Here is a 20,355-nt window from a genome sequence, read left to right as displayed (position 1 = left end):
TGGAGCCCAGAGCCTAGCCTGAGAGGGGAGAAGCCAGGAGCACTGGGAGCCTCCTCTACCTGCCAGACTTCAGAACTGCAGGGCTGGGCGGACCTGCATGAATCATGGCACCTGGCGCCTGGCAACAGGGTGGGGCCTGGGGACAGGCCAGGTCCAAGGCCTCATAAACCATGAGCAAGCAGCCTACGGGAGCAGTGACTAACTGGGTAATCAGAGCCATGCTGGGCCCAGGACCCAGGTCTCCTGGTTTTCAAGCCAGTGGAGCATCCCGTGGGCTGTCAGTGGAGCAGTGACTTTGATTCAATCTGTTTGAGGAGGTAACATCACCTGGTGGTTCAGAGCATAGCCCCCGGAGTCCGCTGCCACCCGGGTTTCCTGGCAAGTTTCTTAACCACCCTGAGCCCTGGTTCCCACGTGTTAAATAGGGATGGTAGTTTCCACCTTGCACAGCCATCCTGAAGGTTAAACAGCTATGCTGTATAAAGTGCTTAGAAAACATCCTTTTTTGTGAAGGGCCAGATAGTAAATACTCCTTACCACATGGTCTTTGTCACAACTACTCAACTCGGACGTTGGAGTAGGAAAGCTACATAAGCCATAAATAAATGGGCACAACTGTGTTCTAATAAAATTTTATTTGTAAATATAAGTGGTGGCATGGATTTGGCCTGCGGGTTGTGCTTTGCAGACCTCTGGCTGAGAGCAGTGCCTGGAACACCGTGCTATACATGGGTAGTTATTGACTGGTGAACTGACTTGATTTATTATGAGCCTTGAGAAAGAAGATATCTACTAAAGATGACTCCTGGTGGCTAACTGGGCTCAAACTAAAAAAAATAATAATACAACAAAACAACAACAACAACAAAACAGAGCCCAGCAGCCATTTCTACACAGGGGTCTCTCACGCAAACTGCACCTCAAGGAGAAGCCTGCTCTGAACTACCTGCCTCTGCACTGAACTGCCTGCCTGCACTGTGTTTCTGCCATCTGAGCCAGCCCTTATCAAGGAGTTCATGGAATCTTAGTTCAACCAAAAGGATTGAGGCTTTCCCCATCCAATTGGAGATGTGTGGCTCCAGCCAACCAGAGAGCCTCTATTCTGACCAATCAGGACAGTGCCTTTTGGGCCAATCAAACATCGAGGATTTGGAGTCCTCATTTGCAAGAGAACAGACGAATCAGGGACCAGAGGTGGGGACTTCTGTCCCTATAAGCCAGCTCCCGCTCTGGCTCTGAGAGCATATTTTCCCTTTCCACTGAAGACAAAAGAGTGGGTCTCCCTGGCTGAGCTAAAGCACTGAAGATGCCTCACTGGAGCAGAGCTGAGGAGACCAGCACAGGCCAGAACAGACCAAAGCACAGTGGAGCAGACCAGCACAGAGCAAAGCAGGCCCGCAAGGAGCAGAGCAGATAGGGGCCTGGCCTCAGGCCCACCTGGTCCCAGGACTGCCTCACAACCACGCTATTTTCACAGCTGTGCTGTGTCACAGTTGAGCTCTTTTCCACTGAATAAAGTTTCCTTCTTCACCGCACCCCAAACAGAGGATTCCTGTTGGTGTTGAGTTGGTGCCAATGACCATCGGTTGACATATTTACTGATGAACTTAATGAACATGGAGAATTGTATCTGCAATGGGGGATCTTCTTGCTATGGACCAAGCTACTCCCTATGTGGCTGGTTTATCCTCCTTGGCCAGGTTCTCTCCAAAAGAGATTTTCCTGGGGGTGACATTCATGACAACTAGTATTTACCATGTGCCACAATTATGCCAAACTCTGCACGCTTACCTCCTGTGACCCTCAAAATGACTTCATGTATCACTGATTCTGCAATATGGAAAGTTCAGAGAAGACAAGAACTTTGCACAGGTTGAGCTAAGGTCTGAACCCTCAGGGCAAAGATGCCAGCAAGCCTTCCTCACTCTGACACCCCTGGTGATCAGCATGGAGCCTGGCACACGACAGGTGCTCAAATAAACATTTGTCAAGTGAATACATGGACACGCTGGCTCTCGGTTCACACCATAATGTCCTTCTGTTTCAGGGGCTTGTCACGTAACTTTTCAGAGCCTCAGTTTCCACAGGGATAAAATGGACAAATAACACCTACTTCATGGAGTTGCTGTAAGGAATTCAAGCAAGTTACGTATTTGAAACCAAAATCACACAGATGACCCGGGCTTAGCGGAGCCTCAGGAGCCGGTTCCTGCTTGCCTGACCTCATGCCATCTCCTCCTCTAAGCGCCAGCTGGGAGCCTCCTCCAACACGCCAAGGTCATTCCCACTCCAACCTTTTGCTCTTCCTGTGCCCCCCTCTGAATACTCTTTCACCTGCACTTCAGAGAGTCACCTACACCGACTCCTTGACATCCTTAGCCTGGGCTCCGAAGTCCCCTCCTCAGAGAGGCCTTCCGGACCACCCACCTAGGCAGGTCCCCCCTCCTCCCTATGCCATCACCTGTTAGTTCCTTCTCAGCAGTTGTGGTGAACTGTAACTACCCGATTTTTGTCTTTACCTGTTCAGTGTTCTCCCTGCTTCGTGAAAGCATGTCCCTGGCCTGCCTCTTTCACCACTAGGCCCCACGCCTGGAGCACGCTTAAGGCTCAAGGTCAGTTCCCTTCCTCCTCCTCCTGGTGGGTGGAGGGGAAGGCCCCACAGGAGCTCTGGGTGGGTCCCGCACCCAAACAATGCTCCTTTAAAAAGCAACCAGACTACAACAAAGGTTACAACACTGAAAAGTCATTTCCCCCTTTTATCCCTCTAAATTCTTCACTTCCTAAAAGAAACAAACACACACCAAAAGCCACTGGGGGACTCTGGGCCTAATCTGGGCCTGAGTTGCTGGGCAGAATTCAGCCTCTTGCAGACAGAGGCGGGGGGGGGAATAAGCCAGATGGCTGGCTCCCCAGCGAACCATTGCAGCCTGAAAATGGTCCGTGCAATCTCCAGCTGTTCCAGACCTGCAGAAGATCCCAACCTCTGGGACCCCTGTAAGGGTGATGAGTGACCCGGATGAATGGGCTTAGCAGATAAGGGAGGGAGGGGGGAGATAAACACTGCAGGTTGAATGGTTACTTCAATTTTAATACACTCTGTTGCAATCAAACAGCCCAAAGAATAGTTGTTTAACTCTATAAATATCTAATAGCGTACCTCCAGAAAGTACAGGCACACAGCACGTGCAGTCATAAATCTTATAACGTTAGAGCTAAGAAGGCCCGAATAATAATAATGCCAACAGCGACCATTCAAGTGCACAGAACCGGTGTGGTGCTAGATTCTTGACATGCTTATCTCCATCTATCCTCTTGGCGACCCTAGCAGAGGGGGATAATTATCTTTGCTTTACAGATAAGAAAACTGAGGCTCAGAGAGGCAACAGGACTTGCTCAAGGTCACACAGCTGATAACTGGCCAAGTCAGGGTTCACACCTAAGCCAGATGGTTCCATAAAAACGACCACCAGAGGTTCTCTTCATTTATCTTTAAAAAACAAAAAAGCTCCACCTCCCCACACAGGAAGAGTCTAATGGGCCTGTTTAGTTTTATCCCTTCACCCTCTAGGGCAGTGGTTCTCAACCTTCCTAATGCTGCGACCCTTTAATACAGTTCCTCATGTGGTGGTGACCCCCAATTTCATTGTTACAAATTGAACGTAATTAAAGCATAGTGATTAATCACAAAAACAATATGTAATTATATATGTGTTTTCCGATGGTCTTAGGCGACCCCTGTGAAAGGGTCGTTCGACCCCCAAAGGGGTCACGACACACAGGTTGAGAACCGCTGCTCTAGCGGGTCCCTGCTTCAGAGGCCCAGACATCTGGCAAGTGGGGTCAATCCAAACTGTCCCAGCAGGGCCCGCCAGGTTCCCTCCTAAGAGCGGTGCCCTTGAGGAGGAGAGAGGGGTGGTCAGTGGCCCTGGAGCCATCACACAGGTTTTAATTCTGTCCGGCCCCCACATCGTGGTGATATGATCATCTTGGATGAGTCACTTGGGTTCGCCCACTAAACAATGAGATAATGGTCACAGTCACTCCCCACAGAAGTGTCAGGAGTCTCTGAGCTTGGCCCTTCCTCAAAAAAAGTTAAATACAGAGCCAGGCCTTTGTGGTTCAGTGGTGAGTGTCAACCCATAAACCAAGAGGTCACTGGTTCAATTCCCAGTCAGGGCACACGCCTGGGTTTTGGGCTTGATCTCCAGTAGGGGGCATTCAGGAGGCAGCCAATACACTGAGTGGCCAGATTATTATGACCACCCCATCAGTACTTCATTGACACTTCCAAAAATACTGAATATTGAAAACTTCCTAAGCAAATACTCTCAAGGTTTCATTATTATTTGCATAACTAATTCACTTCATTGTACTGATGGGGTGGTCATAATAATCTGGCCACTCAGGGTAGATGATGTTTCTTTCTCATCGATGTTTCTACCTCTCTACCCCTTTCCCTTCCTATCTTTCTAAAAATCAATTTAAAAATACATTTTTAAAAAGTTAAACACAGAATTACCATATCATCTAGCAATTCTACTCCAGGGAATATGCCCCAAATAACTGGAAACAGGTGTTAAAGCAGAAACTTGTGCATAAATGTTCACAGTGGCATTTTCCCCAACAGCCAAAAGGTGGAAACAATCCAAATGTGCATCCATGGGTGAATGGATAACCTGTGCTATATCCACACAATGGAACAGGATTCAGCCAGAACATGGAATCAAGTACAGTACCAATGCATGCTACAGCAGGGCTGGAGCTCACAAACATCCTTATTGCCCTGGCCAGTGTTGTTCCGTGGGTTGAAGTGTTGTCCCATTCACCAAAAGGCTGTGGGTTCGATCCCTGGTGGGGGTGCATGCAAGAGACAACTGATCAATGTTTCTCTCTCACATAGATGTTTCTTTCTCCCTCCCTTTCTCCCTCTAAGATTAAAAAAAAAATACTTATCTTAAGTGAAAAAAACAACCACCATAAATGGCCACATATTCTATGATTCCATTTATATGAAACTAGAGGCCCAGTGCACAAAATTTGTGCGGGGGGGGGGGGGGGGAGGGTGTCCCTCAGCTCGGCTTGTACCCTCTCCAATCTGGGACCCCTTGGGGGATGTCCGACTGGGGAAACTGGGACTCAGAAGAGGAAGTAACTTGCTCAAGGTCACAAGGCTTTTTTTTTTCAGCAACAATAACATTCTGGGCCAGAAAAGTGATCTCTGGATAGAAGGCTGATGAGTAGAATTCTCACCACCAAGACTTTCTTTTATACACAATCTTTATTCTTTTCATGATTTGGAAATCCGTACAATATAGGCATCAGGGGGCAGTCACCAAGGCAACCAGAGCTGCAAGGTTGCCCACAGAGAACTTTGTATCACTGGCCACGATTCCACCTGGCCACAGACAGGGCTTGTAAGAGGCTAAGTCGGTGTCTTCACCCAGCAGTTCTCAACCTGTGGGTCACGACCCCTTTGGCGGTCGAACGACCCTTTCACAGGGGTCGCCTAAGACCATCCTGCATATCAGATATTTACATTACGATTCATAACAGTAGCAACATTACAGTTATGAAGTAGCAACGAAAATAATTTTATGGTTGGGTCACAACATGAGAAACTGTATTTAAAGGGCCAGAAGGTTGAGAACCACTCTCTTAACCCCACCCCTACTCTTAAGAACAAAACAACTCAAGAAAATTGAGAATACAGTTCAATGGATACTTTGAAAGGGTGAGGCCAGGGTCTGTGTGGATTTCAGAGAAGGGACACAGAGTCCAGCCTGTGGGAGGAGAGGTAATCAGGGAAGACTTCCAGAGGGAAGTGACAGCAGATGGAAAGAAGAGAAGAGCAGTATGCCTTACAAAGAGGCAAGGTAATGGCCCGCGGGGGAGAGAGAACAGAAGGAGCTTCTCAGCCTCAAGAAGCAACATGCAGACGGCAGGTGTGGGGGGATATGGGAGCTAAGACAGGGACCAAACCACAAAGGGCATCCCTCAACTAAAATTTACTGAAGGCCCACTATGCACCAAATACTGTGCTAAGCATGTGGATGCAATGGGGAGCCAAACAGGCCCAGTCCCTGCCCTCCTGGAGTTTATCATCTAGTAGGGAGGGCAGAGATATTAATTAACAACAGTTAACACTCCCATGGCAGCCAGTCTCCAGGATGGGCCTCAAAGATGCATCCTCTCCCCCAATATCCTGACACTCATAGCTTCATATAGGCTCCTTCCACACTGAACGGGGCCAATAAAATATTGCAGAGCCAGGCCAGTGTGGCTCAGTGGTTGAGCACCAACCTATGAAACAGGAGGTCATGGTTCAATTCCCAGTCAAGGCACATGCCCGGGTTGTGGGCTCAATCCCTAGTGTGGGGCATGCAGGAGGCAGCCGATCAATGATTCCCTCTCACCATTGATGCTTCTATCTCTCTTCCTCCCCCTTCCACTCTGAAATCAGTTAAAATATATTTTTAAAAATATTGCAGAAATACCACTGTGATTTCTGACACCAGATCATAAAGGCATTACAGCTTTGGCTTTGCTCTCTCTTAGATCGCCATCTGCTCTGGGGAAGCCAGCCGCCAGGTCATGATGACACTCAGCAGCCCCCTGGGAGGTCCATGTGGAAAGGAACTGAGGCCGCCTGCCAACAGCCAGTGTGAGTTCGCCATCTGTGTGAGCAGGTAATCTCGGGAGGGATCTTCCAGCCACAGGCAAGCCTTCAGATGACACCATGACTGAAACCTCACGAGAGACCACAGCCAGAACCACCTAGACAAGTCGTTCCCAAAGTTCTGACCATCAGAAATTGTAAGAAAATGAGTATCACTGTTCTAAGCCACTAAGTTTTGGGGTGATTTGTAACACAGCATAGATAATGAATACAAACATTAAGTTCTTTATATAAATCAACTCTCTTAATCCTTATAGCACCCTGAAGTGGGTTCTATTCTCATCTCCACTTAATACATAAGGAAACTAAGGCACCAAGCAGTTAAGTGCCTTGTCCAAAGGCAAATCCAGGAAATGGGAAGATGAGGATTTGTATCTGGGTATCGGAGCCTAGACTTACCATCACTACAGTGTAGCTGTGGTCCCCTGCTTGCCTCTCTCCTCCCCTCCTTCCCTCCCTTCTTTCATTTATTTGTCACAATTTAGCATCTACTATGTGCCAGACACTGTTCTAGGTCCTCAGGGAACAAGACAAAGCCCCTGCTTTGCATGGCACCCATATTCCAGAAGAAGAGACAACTAACAAAAAAAGTAAACAATCAAACTAGATGACTTCAGGTGGTGATAAATGCTTTGAAGGAATAAGCAAGGTAATGGGTCAGGGAAAGCGAGCTGGGGTACTTCTTCAGACAAGGTGACTCTAGCGGTCCCCCTCTCCGAAATGATATTTGAGCAGACCTGACAGGAGGGGGAGGAAGGGGAGGCTGACATACAAAGAACAAAGAGAAATGTAGTTGAGGCAAAGAGAACAGCAGATGCAAAGGCCCTGAGGCAGAAACCACCCTGATATGCTCAAGGAATTAGAAGGCAGCCCGCGTAGCAGGCCGGGTTAAGGGTGATGAAGGCCTGGAGAGGAGGCTGGGGTCAAATCTCCAGGCCTTGTTGGCCACCAGAGAAAAGCCTGGCCTTTATACTCAGAGCAGTGGGAAGCTACCTGAAAGTTTAATTATGAAGGGGAGTGGTGTGATCGATCACTTAGATACAGGGGTGGGGAACCTTTTTTCTGCCAACGGCCATTCGGATATTTATAACATCATTCACGGGCCATACAAAATTATCAGCCTAAAAATTAGCCTGCTATATTTGCTCAAACAGTTAATTGACTCACCCTTATTGCCTTGGCAGGGCCAGACCAAATGATTCCTCTGGCCTTATACAGCCCTGGGGGCCAGACACTCCCCACCCCTGACAGAGGAGGCACAAGCTGCATTCCATAAACCAGATCCCCTATGTTTCCTGCCCACCTCCAGTTGTACTCCCATGATGCCCATATAACGGATAACCCTTTATAGTTACAAAAGTGCTACAAAGTTATAAACATGTCCCTTCTGAGCCTTCCACCCATGCTAGTGGGTACAAGGTCAAACATATCATCTGTCCAAGGTCTGGGGGAGACTTTAGAAGGGCCAGTTATACTCATAAAAAGATGCTTAGAGTCCCCTTAAACACCCAGGAAAGATCCAAAAAAGATGAATCTCACACCTTCTGTATAGGAAGCCATGGCATCTTAAATGTGATTGATTGTGCTAAAATAAGAGGAAGGTAAATAGAAACCAACTAAAATAATCCTTGAATGGCCGTTATTGAAAGGTTAAAGCTGATGCCGCAGGATGAATAATGAGCTAAAAAGGAATTACCATCAAGCCCAGTCTGAGTTCTGATTCCTGAGCAAGTTCCCAGGGTTTGGGGCCCTTCTGGATGTCTTTTCTTTTTCTTCTTCCAAATGTTAAGAACAATCCAGTCATAAGGGTCTAATGCCCAGATCTACACTCATGTTTTACTGTACATCCTTGCAACAAAACCACCCCTCTCAAATTGAATTAGAGAAAGCACTGCAGATAAAACTCAGAATACACTCTTGTGTTTTGTTAAGGGAAAATATAAGAGACAAATGCTACAAGGAAGCCTGCCTGGGTGCTGGCAACTCTTCTATATTCACTGGGTGGTGGTTGTCCATGATTTTGTAAAAGTTCACAGAGCAAGACACAACTTTCTCCCAAGGGGAAAAACAACCACATTATCATGCTGGCTTGGTTACCATTTATTGTGCTTTCTCTGTACCAGGCACTGTGCTAGGCACTTCACACGTTTTTTCTCTCAGCTATAATCCCACCAGCATCCTATTCCCACTTGACTGCTTAAGAATCTGGGGCTCTTCGCTTGTCACCTCCGACACGCGTGACATAGGTTCGCCATCACTGCTTTAAGCAATAAAATAAATAAATAAATTTTTTTTAAAAAAAGAATCTGGGGCTCAGAGAAGGCAAACCACTTAGCAAAGATCACACAGCAATAAACAGCTGAGGCAGAACTCGGTTCCAAGTTCATCTCATTGTAAACCCTGAAATGTTTGGGGGCTGGCGCCTCCTGTCAGAATGTTAGAACTGGTGGGGATCTCAAAATCTTTTCATTTAACGGATAAGGCTATTTGGAGACTAGCCCAGGATCCCTCCGCCAGCAACGGGAAGACAAAGCCACCTCGCTCTGTGGCTTTGTCCTCTGGTGGGGCAGGCGCCCTCCTAACTGGGCGAGGATGGGTGAGAGGAGGGAGAACGGGAATAAGAAAGACCGCTTCCCACCCACCCCACCCATCTCCCCTTCCCCCAAAGACTGGGAGGGAGGGAGGAGGCTGGGCTCTCGCCAAGTTCCAGGCACCTCGCCGCGTGCCCTCCGACCACTAGGAGCACCGTCCCGCCGCCCTACCTGGATGGACGAAGGGCTGCCTCCTGGGCCTGCCGGGCGGGAGCGCACTGGCACTGGCGTCGCTCATGGCTGCGCTCCACGCCCCGAAGAGGCCGCCGGAGACCCGCTCCGGCCGCCGCCGCCGCCGCCACCTCCTGGCCTTCCCTCCCGGAGCCGGGATTCCAGGTTCCGGCGTGGACGTCACAGAGGCCGGGGCGGGGCGCGGAGTCCGCTCTTCCCACGCCCGCCCCGCGCTGGACCACTCAGGGGCGGGCGCGCGCCGGGATGTGTCCGCCGGGGTCGTGTGATGTAAACCCCGTGTCGCGTCCCGGCTCGGGATGGGAGCCTTGGCTGGAGATGTGAGACTGCTCCATCCGGTGGCCTAATACGGGGCGACCTCCCAGCTGTCTCACTAAACATTTTGCAAGTATAATAAAAATAACCAACCTGTAAACAAGTGTTCCTATAAGTTACCATTTGGGCGCAAACGGGGGTGGGGGGCAAGGATATAGTTGGACACGTTTGTAAGCGCACAAGGTGTCTCTGCAGCGGGGAGCTGCACGGCTGGGTGAGAAAGGTGTCAGAGAGGGTTCTCGCTCTGTGCCGTGTTTGTCTGTTAAATTTTACACCGTGTCCACGTTTCATTTCTGCCTGTATACCTCTATTCATGGACAGTTTAAGACATAGAATTACAAGGAATTGCCAAATTAAGTAAGTAACGGGGAAGTGCCCTCCGCAGCAGAACTTCAACTAATGTATATGGTATGTGGATAGTTCAAGGAGGTGGAGCATAACTCCCCACCCTGTTAGTGTGAGCTGCACAAGTGACTTCCTTCCAAAGAGGGCAGTATGGAAAGGAGAGGGTGGGGCACACAAGTCACTATGCCTGGAAAACACCCGCCCAACACTCTCAGGCCGACAATCAAGATCAGCAGCTACAGTCCTAAGTCATGTTGATGGGAGGCGCTCTTAATGTGAAGTCATGAGAATGACCCTTTACCTAGGGGGGGTCTTTCTCACCAGTAGATGTGGGCCGTTCTTTGGGAAAATAACCCGTCTAATCATAAGAAGAACATCAGACAAACCCGAATGGAGGGACGTCCTACAAGATATTGATGAGCTCCACGAGGTTGTCAAAGTCATCAGAAACAAGGAAAGGCTGAGAACCGCCCAGGGGAGCCTATGGAGACATGCCCACGTAAGGGTAATGTGGTCGCCAGGGTGGGAATGCGGAACGGGAAAAAGCAACAAGTAAAGTGCTTTACAAATCAAGCGTGGACTTCAGATAATAACCATGCGTGGATATTGGTTCATCTGTTGTGAGAAATGTACCATGCTGATGTAAGATGGTCATAATCAGAGAAACTGGGTCTGAGGTGTATGGAACCCCTCTGTACTCTTCTCAAAATTTTTCTGTAACTCTAAAACTATTCCAAAATAGAAAAACTGATTTTTTTTTTTAAAGTAATTGTCTGGCTCAAAAGAAAGACTCTTTTTATTGTATTAAGGGTAGGGTCACTGGTTTCCAATCGGAACTTCGTTTCCAATTATTCCCCTAGTGAGCTGGACCCATGCCTCTGTTTTCTCACCGATGGCATATACTACTCGATCCTGAGCTGCGGAGAATAATCACCCACAGTGCCTGGGCAGAGCATCTAATCTGGACAGCACATCTAATCTGGACAGCAACACCGCACTTACATAAAAGAAAATCCAAAGATATAAATGTAAATAGTAAAACCATGGAAGTACTAACATCAACATATTAAGAGGGTTGTTTTTTTTTTAAGTATCAGAGAGGGGAAGGTTTTATTAAGTTTGACTCAAACCCAGAAGCCAAAAAAGCATGATAACTTCAACTCCATAAAAACTTTAAATAATGACATTTGTACCAGGATAGTCCTTGCAATGTTATTTATAATAGCAAAAAAGTGGGAGCAACCTAAATCTCCATGGAAAGGAGGTTTGTTCGATCAATTTTGACACATACGTCCAGCTGTTCCATAGCTCTATGTGTAGATATAAAGAAAGTTCTATGTGCATGTCAGTGAAAAAAGCAAGGTGCAGAAGTGTAGTAGGTAAGCTACCATTTGGGGAAGGAAAAAAGAATATGTATGTGTTTGAAAATGCATATATCACTGGACGACAGTGGGAGTATTACTATTATCCTCACCAGAGCTGCCTCCCTGCCCCTTGATCCAGCCCATAGCTCCGGAAGGGGCTGGATGGAACCCGTTCTCTTTACAAATGGAGGACAGAATGGGGTGGGTGTGGTGGGGACTGGTCAGTGACCCTAGAAAGAAGGCTCAGACCTCCTGGCACTCCTCTCGCTCCTGCCAATGTTGCCCGGCAGCTGGCCCTGGCTGGGGTCTGCATTCTGGCCAGGTGAGGCCTGGGCTTCTCTCCGGGGCAGGGAACTAGCCCAGGCTCCTGAAGGAGACGCCTCCCTCCCCACAGAGGACTAATTTTACAGGAATAGAAATGGGGTCGTTTTCTGGGAAAACGCCACAGAAATATCTTGTTTGAAGGAGGTAGAAGAGGAAGAAGGCCAGATGCCAGACAGATTCAGAGGATGGCAAGTTCCAAGGAGAGCCACCTCTTGCCACAGCGCCCCCTCGGAGCATTCTCATTTCTAGCGCTTTTTGGTACGACTTCTGTCTACATTATTTGCTACACTAGAGTATAACTAAGCGTGGCGAGGGCTCTCTTTTATTATTAGGGGGATAATAATAATAATAATAGCCACTTGTTGAGGACTTACTCTGCACCACAACCTTATGATCACAACACCTCGTTTAATTTTCATCATCCCTAAGAAGACAGGAGGAACCTTCAATCCCCATTTTATAGAGAACGAATGCATAAATAAGTAGAACAACAAATTGATCTCTCTCTCTCTTTCTAAAATCAATCAATAAAAAATATAGTAAGTCTGCCCTGATCAGTTTGGCTCAGGGGATAGAGCGTCGGCCTGGGGACTGAAGGGTCCTGGGTTCGATTCCAGTCAAGGGCATGTACCTTGGTTGCGGGCACATCCCCAGTAGGGGTTGTGCAAGAGGCAGCTGATCAATGTTTCTCTCTCATTGATGTTTCTGATTCTCTATCCCTCTCCCTTCCTCTCTGTAAAATAGTCAATAAAATATATTTAAATATATATATATATATATATATATATATATATTAAGTCAAAAGTGCATTTAGTAGACCTAACCTATTGAACATCATTGCTTAGCCTAGCCTACCTTATATTGCTCAAAACACTTACATTAGGGGGAAGGTCAAGGGGCGGGGGGGAAGGAGACAAATGTACTACTCTTTGTAATATTTTAAGCAATAAAAAAAGTTTAAACTTAAAAAGAATTAGGTATGCTTCAAAAATAATTTTAAAAAAACACTCTGTGACCAGAAATAAAATAGAAAACAAAGCAATAAACAGAACTAAAACCAAAAACAAAAACACATTAACCTACAATTAGGCAAAATCATCTAACACAAAGCCTATTTTAAGTGTCGAATAGCTCCTGTAATTTATGGAATATTGTACTGAAAGTGAAAAACAGAATGCTTAACTGCACAGCATCGTTAAGTTGGAAAATCCTAAGTCAAACCATCATGATCAGGGACCGTTTATATTCCACAGGCTTGCTCCGGCTATGAGGCTGGTAGAGGGCATGAAGGCGTCTGTGAAGTTCATTTTAGGGTGGTGAAGGGGGCTCCAAACTCTGGGTCAGCTCCTGATGGCATTTCCTCTGGACCCTGCTGAAATGTGAAACATAATGGGGTGAGGGAGGGGAACCTCTCTTTCTTTCTGGTATGAATGGCTCCTTGATGTTTAAATGCAACATTTCTTTATTTGGGGTCATGAGAGGTGATCTTCAGGCAAACTGCAGAGTGATTCAGAAAAGGTGACACACCTCTGAGGTCAGGAGAGGCGGTCCACTTTTAGTTGTCCAGGCTCTTTGCTGCCAGCAAAGGGCCCTTTCACAGAGAGGTTCTTTCCCACCTGGAGAGAGCTCAGCTGTCCCTGTAAGACCTAAGTGCTTATGGTCAGGCCCCCACACAGGCCTGCCCTTCCCCAGGGGCCCCATGGGTGGACCACTGGCTCATCTGGAGGGCACTTCCTTCCTGCTTCCCAGTCCCTACATCTACCACAGCCCTAACCCACACCCTCTTCTCACCAAGCACAGAGCATGCCCCCTCTTCAGGGACAAGCCAGTTTTAATCCACTTCCCTCCAAGGCTGAATCCCAACAAAAACCGAGATAGGATTCCCATGGGGCTGCTCACAGCCTAAAAACCAAGGCCCCCTCTGCGACCAGCCAGGGAAACTCTCCATCAGCTCTATTTTGCACTTACCACCAAGCTGTGGCGCAGGGGACATTGCAACATTAAATCTTTATTGCAAGCCCCTGCAAGTACATTTATCTGTGTGCACGAATGTGTCAAGTTGCAAAGCCCTCTTTTTGGGAAGGACTGTTACGTTCTGGTCTGTAATCCTCCTTTTGCACATTGAAATGTCCTACTTGGCAGAGAGAGAGGTGATTATAGCATCGATGCTGAAGCTACACAGCCTGGGTTCCACGGCTAGCTCTGCCACTCACTAGCTGTGCGATCTGGGGCGAGTTGCTAACCTCCTCTGTATTCCTGTTTTCTCATCTACCAAATGATTCTCATAACACTACCTCCCACCAACACAGGCCTGGGACTAGAGTCGTAAGGAGACACGCAGGATTTCGCAAGGGTAGTGTTGGTACCTGAGCTCATGTCTCTGGCCCTCCCGGCACCCCCCTCCCTGCACCCCAGCCCAGCTCTTAAAGTTGTTGGAAGATGACATAATTAGGTTATCTTTGTAAAGCACTTAGAGCAGTGCCTAGCCCATAGTAAGTGGTATAAAAATATGTTTGCTAAATACACTACATTTTTTCATTAAATGTTTGTGTTCATAAATGGTAATGCTGTTTTTTCTTCTTTATGTAACTGTACCTGGTGTTGGCCATGTAAGAAAAAAAAAAATGGCGACCCTAAATTAGTTCCCAAAGTTTGTGGCAGAAATTTGATTGCTTTGTGTATTTCATATTCAGTCACCAGGAGGCACAGGTTGTCAGATTGTCCCTCTATTGGTGGCATTGAGTTCGGTTGCCTTGTTGAGGTAGTGAATTTGGAAAATTTAAAGCACCAAGTTTGGAACATTCTGACTTGTTAACATTCCAGTTATATCTGTAAATGATTTTCCTTTTTGTTAACATTTATGATTCTTCTTTAGGATCCTTTCTCAGGGTCAACATTTGGATCTACTGAAACTTTGCAATTTACAAAAAAAAAAAAAAGTCAAATATCAGAGTGACTTGTGATCATCATCATGAAGCAAACAGTATCTGTACATTAGAGAAACTTGTGGGCAACACCACTGAGATAAAACTTTTAATGTGACACAACCTCAACTATTAACTGAATCAATTCAGAGAAAAGAGGCAAGTCCCAACTGTGGGACTTCCTGGGAGGCAACTGGCCTAAATGGTTCAAAAATGCCAGTGAGGGGACTCTTTACCCCTCGCACCTGGGAGTCTGTGCTGTGAGATTCTTCCCCCTTCTGTCCCCAAGTGCTGTACTTGTTCTTCAATAAATCTCCACCTTTTCTATATATATATTTTTTTTTTTCAAAAAAAGCCAATGATTTGAACGACAAAACAAAAACAAAACAGGAACAAATTAAAAACTAAATGATTAAAGGAGAATAAAGAGCCCTAGCCAGTTTGGCTCAGTGGATAGAGCGACAAGACAGCCTGTAGACCAAAGGGTCCTGGGTTCAATTCCGGTCCAGGGCAAGTACCTGCATTGCAGGCTCCTCCCCAGCCCTGGCCCTGGTCAGGCGCGTGCAGGAGGCAACCAATAGATGTGTTTCTCTCCTATCGATCTTTCCCTCTCTCTTCCACTCTCCCTAAAAATCAATGGGAAAATATCCTCAGGTGAGGATTAACAAACAAAAAAGGGAGAATAAAGAGGCATGAAACTAAATGCAATTCATGACCCTGGATTGGATTTTGGCCTTGGTTCCTGCCCACCTGGGTCTTTCCACGGGGCTTCTTGAGTGTCCTCCCAACATGGCGTCTGGCTGCTCCCATAGCAGGTGCTTCGAGAGAGAGAGTAAAAGGCAGAAGCAGCACTGTCTTTTATGACCTAACCATGGAGGCCACTTACTGTAATTTCTACAGCATCCCCCTTGGTTTCACAGATCAGCCCTACTCCGTTTGTGGGGACAATGCATAGGGGCTGGAACACCATGGGGCGAAAATAGTTGATGACCACCTTGGAGGCTGGCTACCACAATACCTACCTCACAGGGATGCTGTGAGGACTAAATGCGTTTACAGGAAGTGCTCACAAATGTTAGCTTTTGTTATTATTGGCCCACAGGACAACATGTTCACTTTCTTCAGCTACCTATCACTGTCACAATTTAGAAGATAAGAATATTTCTATCTTTAATCTAGAATGCCCCTTGGAATCACCTGTAGAGTTTTCAGTTTAATATTACCTTTTTAAAATATGTTTCCTTATTGATTTTTTTTTTAAGAGAGAGAGAGGAAGGGAGAAACATCCATCAACTGCTTCCTGCACGCCCCCTACTGGGGTTCAAGTCCCGAATGTGCCCCAACCAGGAATCAAGCCTGCAATTTTTTGGTGCACGGGATGATGCTCAACCAACTGAGCCACACTGACAGGAGCTTAAAATGGCTTTTGAATTTATGAAAATAACAATGCTTGTTCAACTTTACAGGAATATGTGTAACATATGCTTGTTTCCAATAACACAGAAATAAGAATAAAAGGTAACATCCTTTCCATGGCCCATTTGGTTCAGTGGATTGAATGTCGGCTGCAGACTGAAGGGTCCTGGGTTCGAGCACCTGCCCAGGTTGTGGGCTCGATCCCTAGTAGGGTACGTGCCAGGGCTCAAGGGTCACCAGCATTCTGGGCTCCGTGTCCACACCTCTCTGCTAGTGAAGACAATAGGGGGCTTCCCACAGCCTCAGGTACTTAGCCTGGTCAGCAAACTGGGGCTCGCAAGGCACATGCGGCTCTTTGGCCCCTTGAGTGTGGCTCTTCCTACGCCTTAGGAGTACCCTAATTATGTTAATAACAATGTACCTACCTATATAGTTTAAGTTTAAAATATTTGGCTCTCAAAAGAAATTTCAATCCTTGTACTGTTGATATTTGGCTCTGTTGACTAATGAGTTTGCCGACGACTGGGAACTTCCTTTCCTGCAACCTCACCTTCTGAACAGGCTTCCCTCAAGGGGGCGCAGGGTGAGCGTGTGAGTATATTGCAGTCTTTGGACTGAGCACAGACCCAACCAGCAGGGTGAGAGGCTATATCCCAGCATGTAAACACCATCCTCTCAGGGGATGCTGGGGTAAGACTGTGTCTTGGACATAATGAGTGCTCTAGGGGGTGACAACCGCTCCGCTCCGCTCTGCCTCTGGGGAGCCTGCCTTCTGGTTGCTATGGATGTTTCCCAGCCACTTTCTTCCCAAAAGCGCTGATTAAAAACCCTTTTGTGACCAAAGCCTTCGTTTTAAAGTAGATGTCTTCCTACTTTCCAGTCCCTCCCCATCAGGTTAGCTGAAGAAATTTTGGCAGAGTTAGGAGTCCACTCAAAAAAGTGATTGAATAAACAGAAACATGATTGCATTAAAAAATTTAAACCAGCGAATTGTGATTTCCAAGATCTCATCTCATTCACTCTATGAGGTATTATTATTTTCCCTATTTGATGATTGAGAAAATGGAGACACAGAGAGGGTGAGCAACTTCCCCAATGTCACACACACAGCTAGCGGGTGACAGAGGCAAGTTTCAAAGTCTTATCTGCCCAGTATTTCGCATGCCTAACCACTGCACACATAGGCTATCTGCTTGCGATAAAGACTCCTGGGCTGGAGCCAGAAGACATGGTTGAATCACAGCTCTTTTACGCTGAATAAATTGGTCCTGCATTGCGGTAGGGGATAGTGTGACTCTTGACTCCACTAAATCCCTCCCACGGGGTTGTGTAGGTGTCACATGTGACAACAGGCGTGAAAGTGCTTTGTAAACTGTAAAGAGAAGTACACAGCTGGGGGCAAGATGCAGCTATAACTAGAGTGATGAGGATGATGGCTGTGGCTATATGAGTCTGACAGCGAAAGAAATGAGGGGTCGTGTAGATTTCTGAGGGAACATTGCTCCAAGCAGAGGGAATAGCAAGTGGAACAGCCCCGAGGCCAGTGCGGTGGAGCTGAATGGGCAAGGTGGGGAATTGTGGAGGATGAAGTCAGAAGGGTGATGGGGAAGAGCACCAGACTTCACAAGCATTGTAGGGACTTTGGCTTTTACTCTGGGTCAGGTGGGAACCACTGAATGGATTGGAACAGAAGAGGGACAGGATCTGATTGTGCCTTAGCAGGATCAATCTGACTGCTGGCTTAAGAATAATGCCCTAACTGGTTTGGCTCAGTGGATAGAGCGTTGGCCTGCGGACTGAAAGGTCCCGGGATCGATTCCAGTCAAGGGCATGTGCCTTGGTTGCGGGCACATCCTCAGTGGGGAGTGTGCAGGAGGCAGCTGGTCGATGTTTCTCTCTCATCGATGTTTATAGCTCTCTATCCCTCTCTCTTCCTTTCTGTAAAAAATCAATAAAATATATTTAAAAAAAAAAAAGAATAAACTGTGGAGGGACAAGGATGGATAACAATGCAGAAATCAAGAGATGATGGTGGCCTGGACCAGGGAGGTAGCCGTGGATACAGTGAGAAGTGGTCAGATTCTGGACATAACTTAAAGGTTGGACCACCAGGATTTGCTGACAGAGCAGATGGGAGGAGTAATAACAGAAGAGACATTGATAGTTTCTTCAAGGTTTCTGAGCTGAGAGGCCATCTGGGAGGATGGAGCTGTGATTTCCTGAGAGGGGAGATTATGGGAGGAACAGGGTAGAGGGGGGACCCTAAGGGGTCAATATTAGCCTTGCTGGGTTGGGATGCACCCTACTTTTACATGAGAAGATAGATTCTGATTCTGCAAGGTTATATTTGCAAAAGGTATGCTTCCAGGGATGGGAAGAATGTGTGACTGCAATATATCATAGCACGTAAAGTGTTAGCACAGTTGGTGGCACACAATTACATTTTCTTTTATTTAACAAGCACTGACAGTGGGGCAGTGTAGCATAACTCATGGTATATGCTACCCCCATTAGATCCTTGAAACAGCCCTACGTGGTAGGTCTTGTTATTGTCCCCATTTTATAGATGAGGAAACTAAGGCACAGAGATTAAGTAATTTGCCCAAGATTATGAAGTTAGTAAGGAATATAGCGGAGTTAGAATTTGAACTCGAGTAGTCTGGTGCAGAATTTCTGCACTTACCATTGATGTTAATTAAGTAATTGACTGTGGATTAATTTTTGGCTGTTGTCATTATCAGCATTGATTTGATTAATGAAACAGGAAAGTTCTCTGCACTATATAAAATGAATTCTTTTTCATAGCTGCATAGTATTCCATTGTGTAAATGTACCACAGGTTTTTAATCCATTCATCTACTGCTGGGCTTTTGCGCTATTTCCAGATCTTAGCTATTGTAAATAATGCTGCTATGAACACAGGGGTGCACATATTCTTTTTGATTGGTGTTTCAGGCTTCTTAAGATATATTTCTAGCAGTGAGATCACTGGGTAAAATGGCAGTTCTGTTTTTTAATGTTTTTTAAAATTGATTTTTTGAGATATAAGAAAGGAGAAGAATAGAGAGATAGAAACATCAATGAGAGAGAAACATCATCCATTGGCTGCCTCCTGAAAGCCCCCCACCCAGGGATCGAGCCCACAACCAGGGCATGTGCCCTGACCCGGAATCAAATTGGCAATCTCTCTCTCTCTCTTTTTTTTTTTTTTTTTTGCATTTCAGAGAGGAAAGGAGAGGGAGAGAGAGATAGAAACATCAATGAGAGAGAATCATTGATCGGCTGTCTCCTGCATGCCCACACTAGGGACCAAGCTCATACCCTGTCATGTGCCCTTGGCCAGAATCAAACCTGGGACCCTTCCGTCTGCAGGCTGACACTCTATCCACTGAGCCAAACCAGCCAGGGCTTGGTGATCTCTTGGTACCTGGGTCAATGCTCAAACACTGAGCTACACCTGCTGGGCCCATTTTTAATTTTTTGAGGAAAGTCCACAGTTTTCTCTATAGTGGTTGTATTAGCTGACATATGCACCAGCAGCATACTATGCAGCTGTAAAAAAGAAGGAACTCACCCAGCCACCATGGCTCAGTGACTGAGCGTCAACCTATGAACTAGAGGTCACAGTTCGATTCCCAATCAGGACACATGCCCAGCTGCAAACTCGATCCCCAGTGTGGGGTGTGCAGGAGGCAACCAATCAATGATTCTCTCTCACCATTGATGTTTCTATCTCTCTCTCCCTCTCCCTTCCTCTCTGAAATCAATAAAAAATATTTTTTTAAAAAAGAAAGAAAATGTGGCATATAGATATAATGAAATATTATGCAACTTTTTAAAAGAAGGAAATTCTGATATATGCTACAACGTGGATGAGCCTCACAGACATCATGCTGAGCAAAACAAGCCAATCACGAAAAGGCAAAGAGTGTATCATACCACTCATATGAAGTATCAAAAGCAGTCAACATCATAGAGACAGAAAATAGGAAGGGCAATACTGGTTCATAGGGCAATACTCAGCCTCTGGGCCATGCCAGCTGGGCTAGACCACATGTTCTTTACCCATTCACCTAATGATGGACATTTAGGGTCGTTTCTACCTCTTGGCTCTTGTGAATAAAACTGTAATAAAGCTGGGTGTGCAAATATCTCTTTGAGATCCTGCTTTGAATTCTTTGGGATGTATACTTAGAAGTGAGATTGCTATT

The 20,355-nt window shown here is 46.5% G+C and overlaps 1 protein-coding gene across 6 annotated transcripts in view; it reads right to left on the bottom strand.

Annotated features, from left to right (window-relative positions):
- TMC7 (transmembrane channel like 7) overlaps positions 1-9,671 on the bottom strand; it is a 53,865-nt gene extending 44,194 nt beyond the window's left edge. For 4 of the 6 annotated variants that reach the window (XR_004967617.1, XR_004967618.1, XM_036309839.1 and 1 more), the window contains exon 1: positions 9,439-9,667. Coding sequence is in view for 3 of the 6 variants with exons in the window: in XM_036309839.1 (XP_036165732.1) it covers positions 9,439-9,505 (67 nt within the window). In the remaining 3 variants the exon portion in view is untranslated. Of the gene's footprint in view, positions 1-9,438 lie in introns of all 6 variants that reach the window. The other 2 variants (XR_004967616.1, XM_036309841.1) reach the window with 2 other exon arrangements.
- Between the last annotated feature and the right edge of the window lie 10,684 nt (positions 9,672-20,355).

This window comes from Myotis myotis, unplaced genomic scaffold, assembly GCF_014108235.1.
Source record: "Myotis myotis isolate mMyoMyo1 unplaced genomic scaffold, mMyoMyo1.p scaffold_m19_p_5, whole genome shotgun sequence".
Lineage (NCBI taxonomy): Eukaryota > Metazoa > Chordata > Mammalia > Chiroptera > Vespertilionidae > Myotis > Myotis myotis.
The sequence above is the reverse complement of the archived record's forward strand: the minus strand, read 5'-3'. Positions and strand labels throughout refer to the sequence as shown.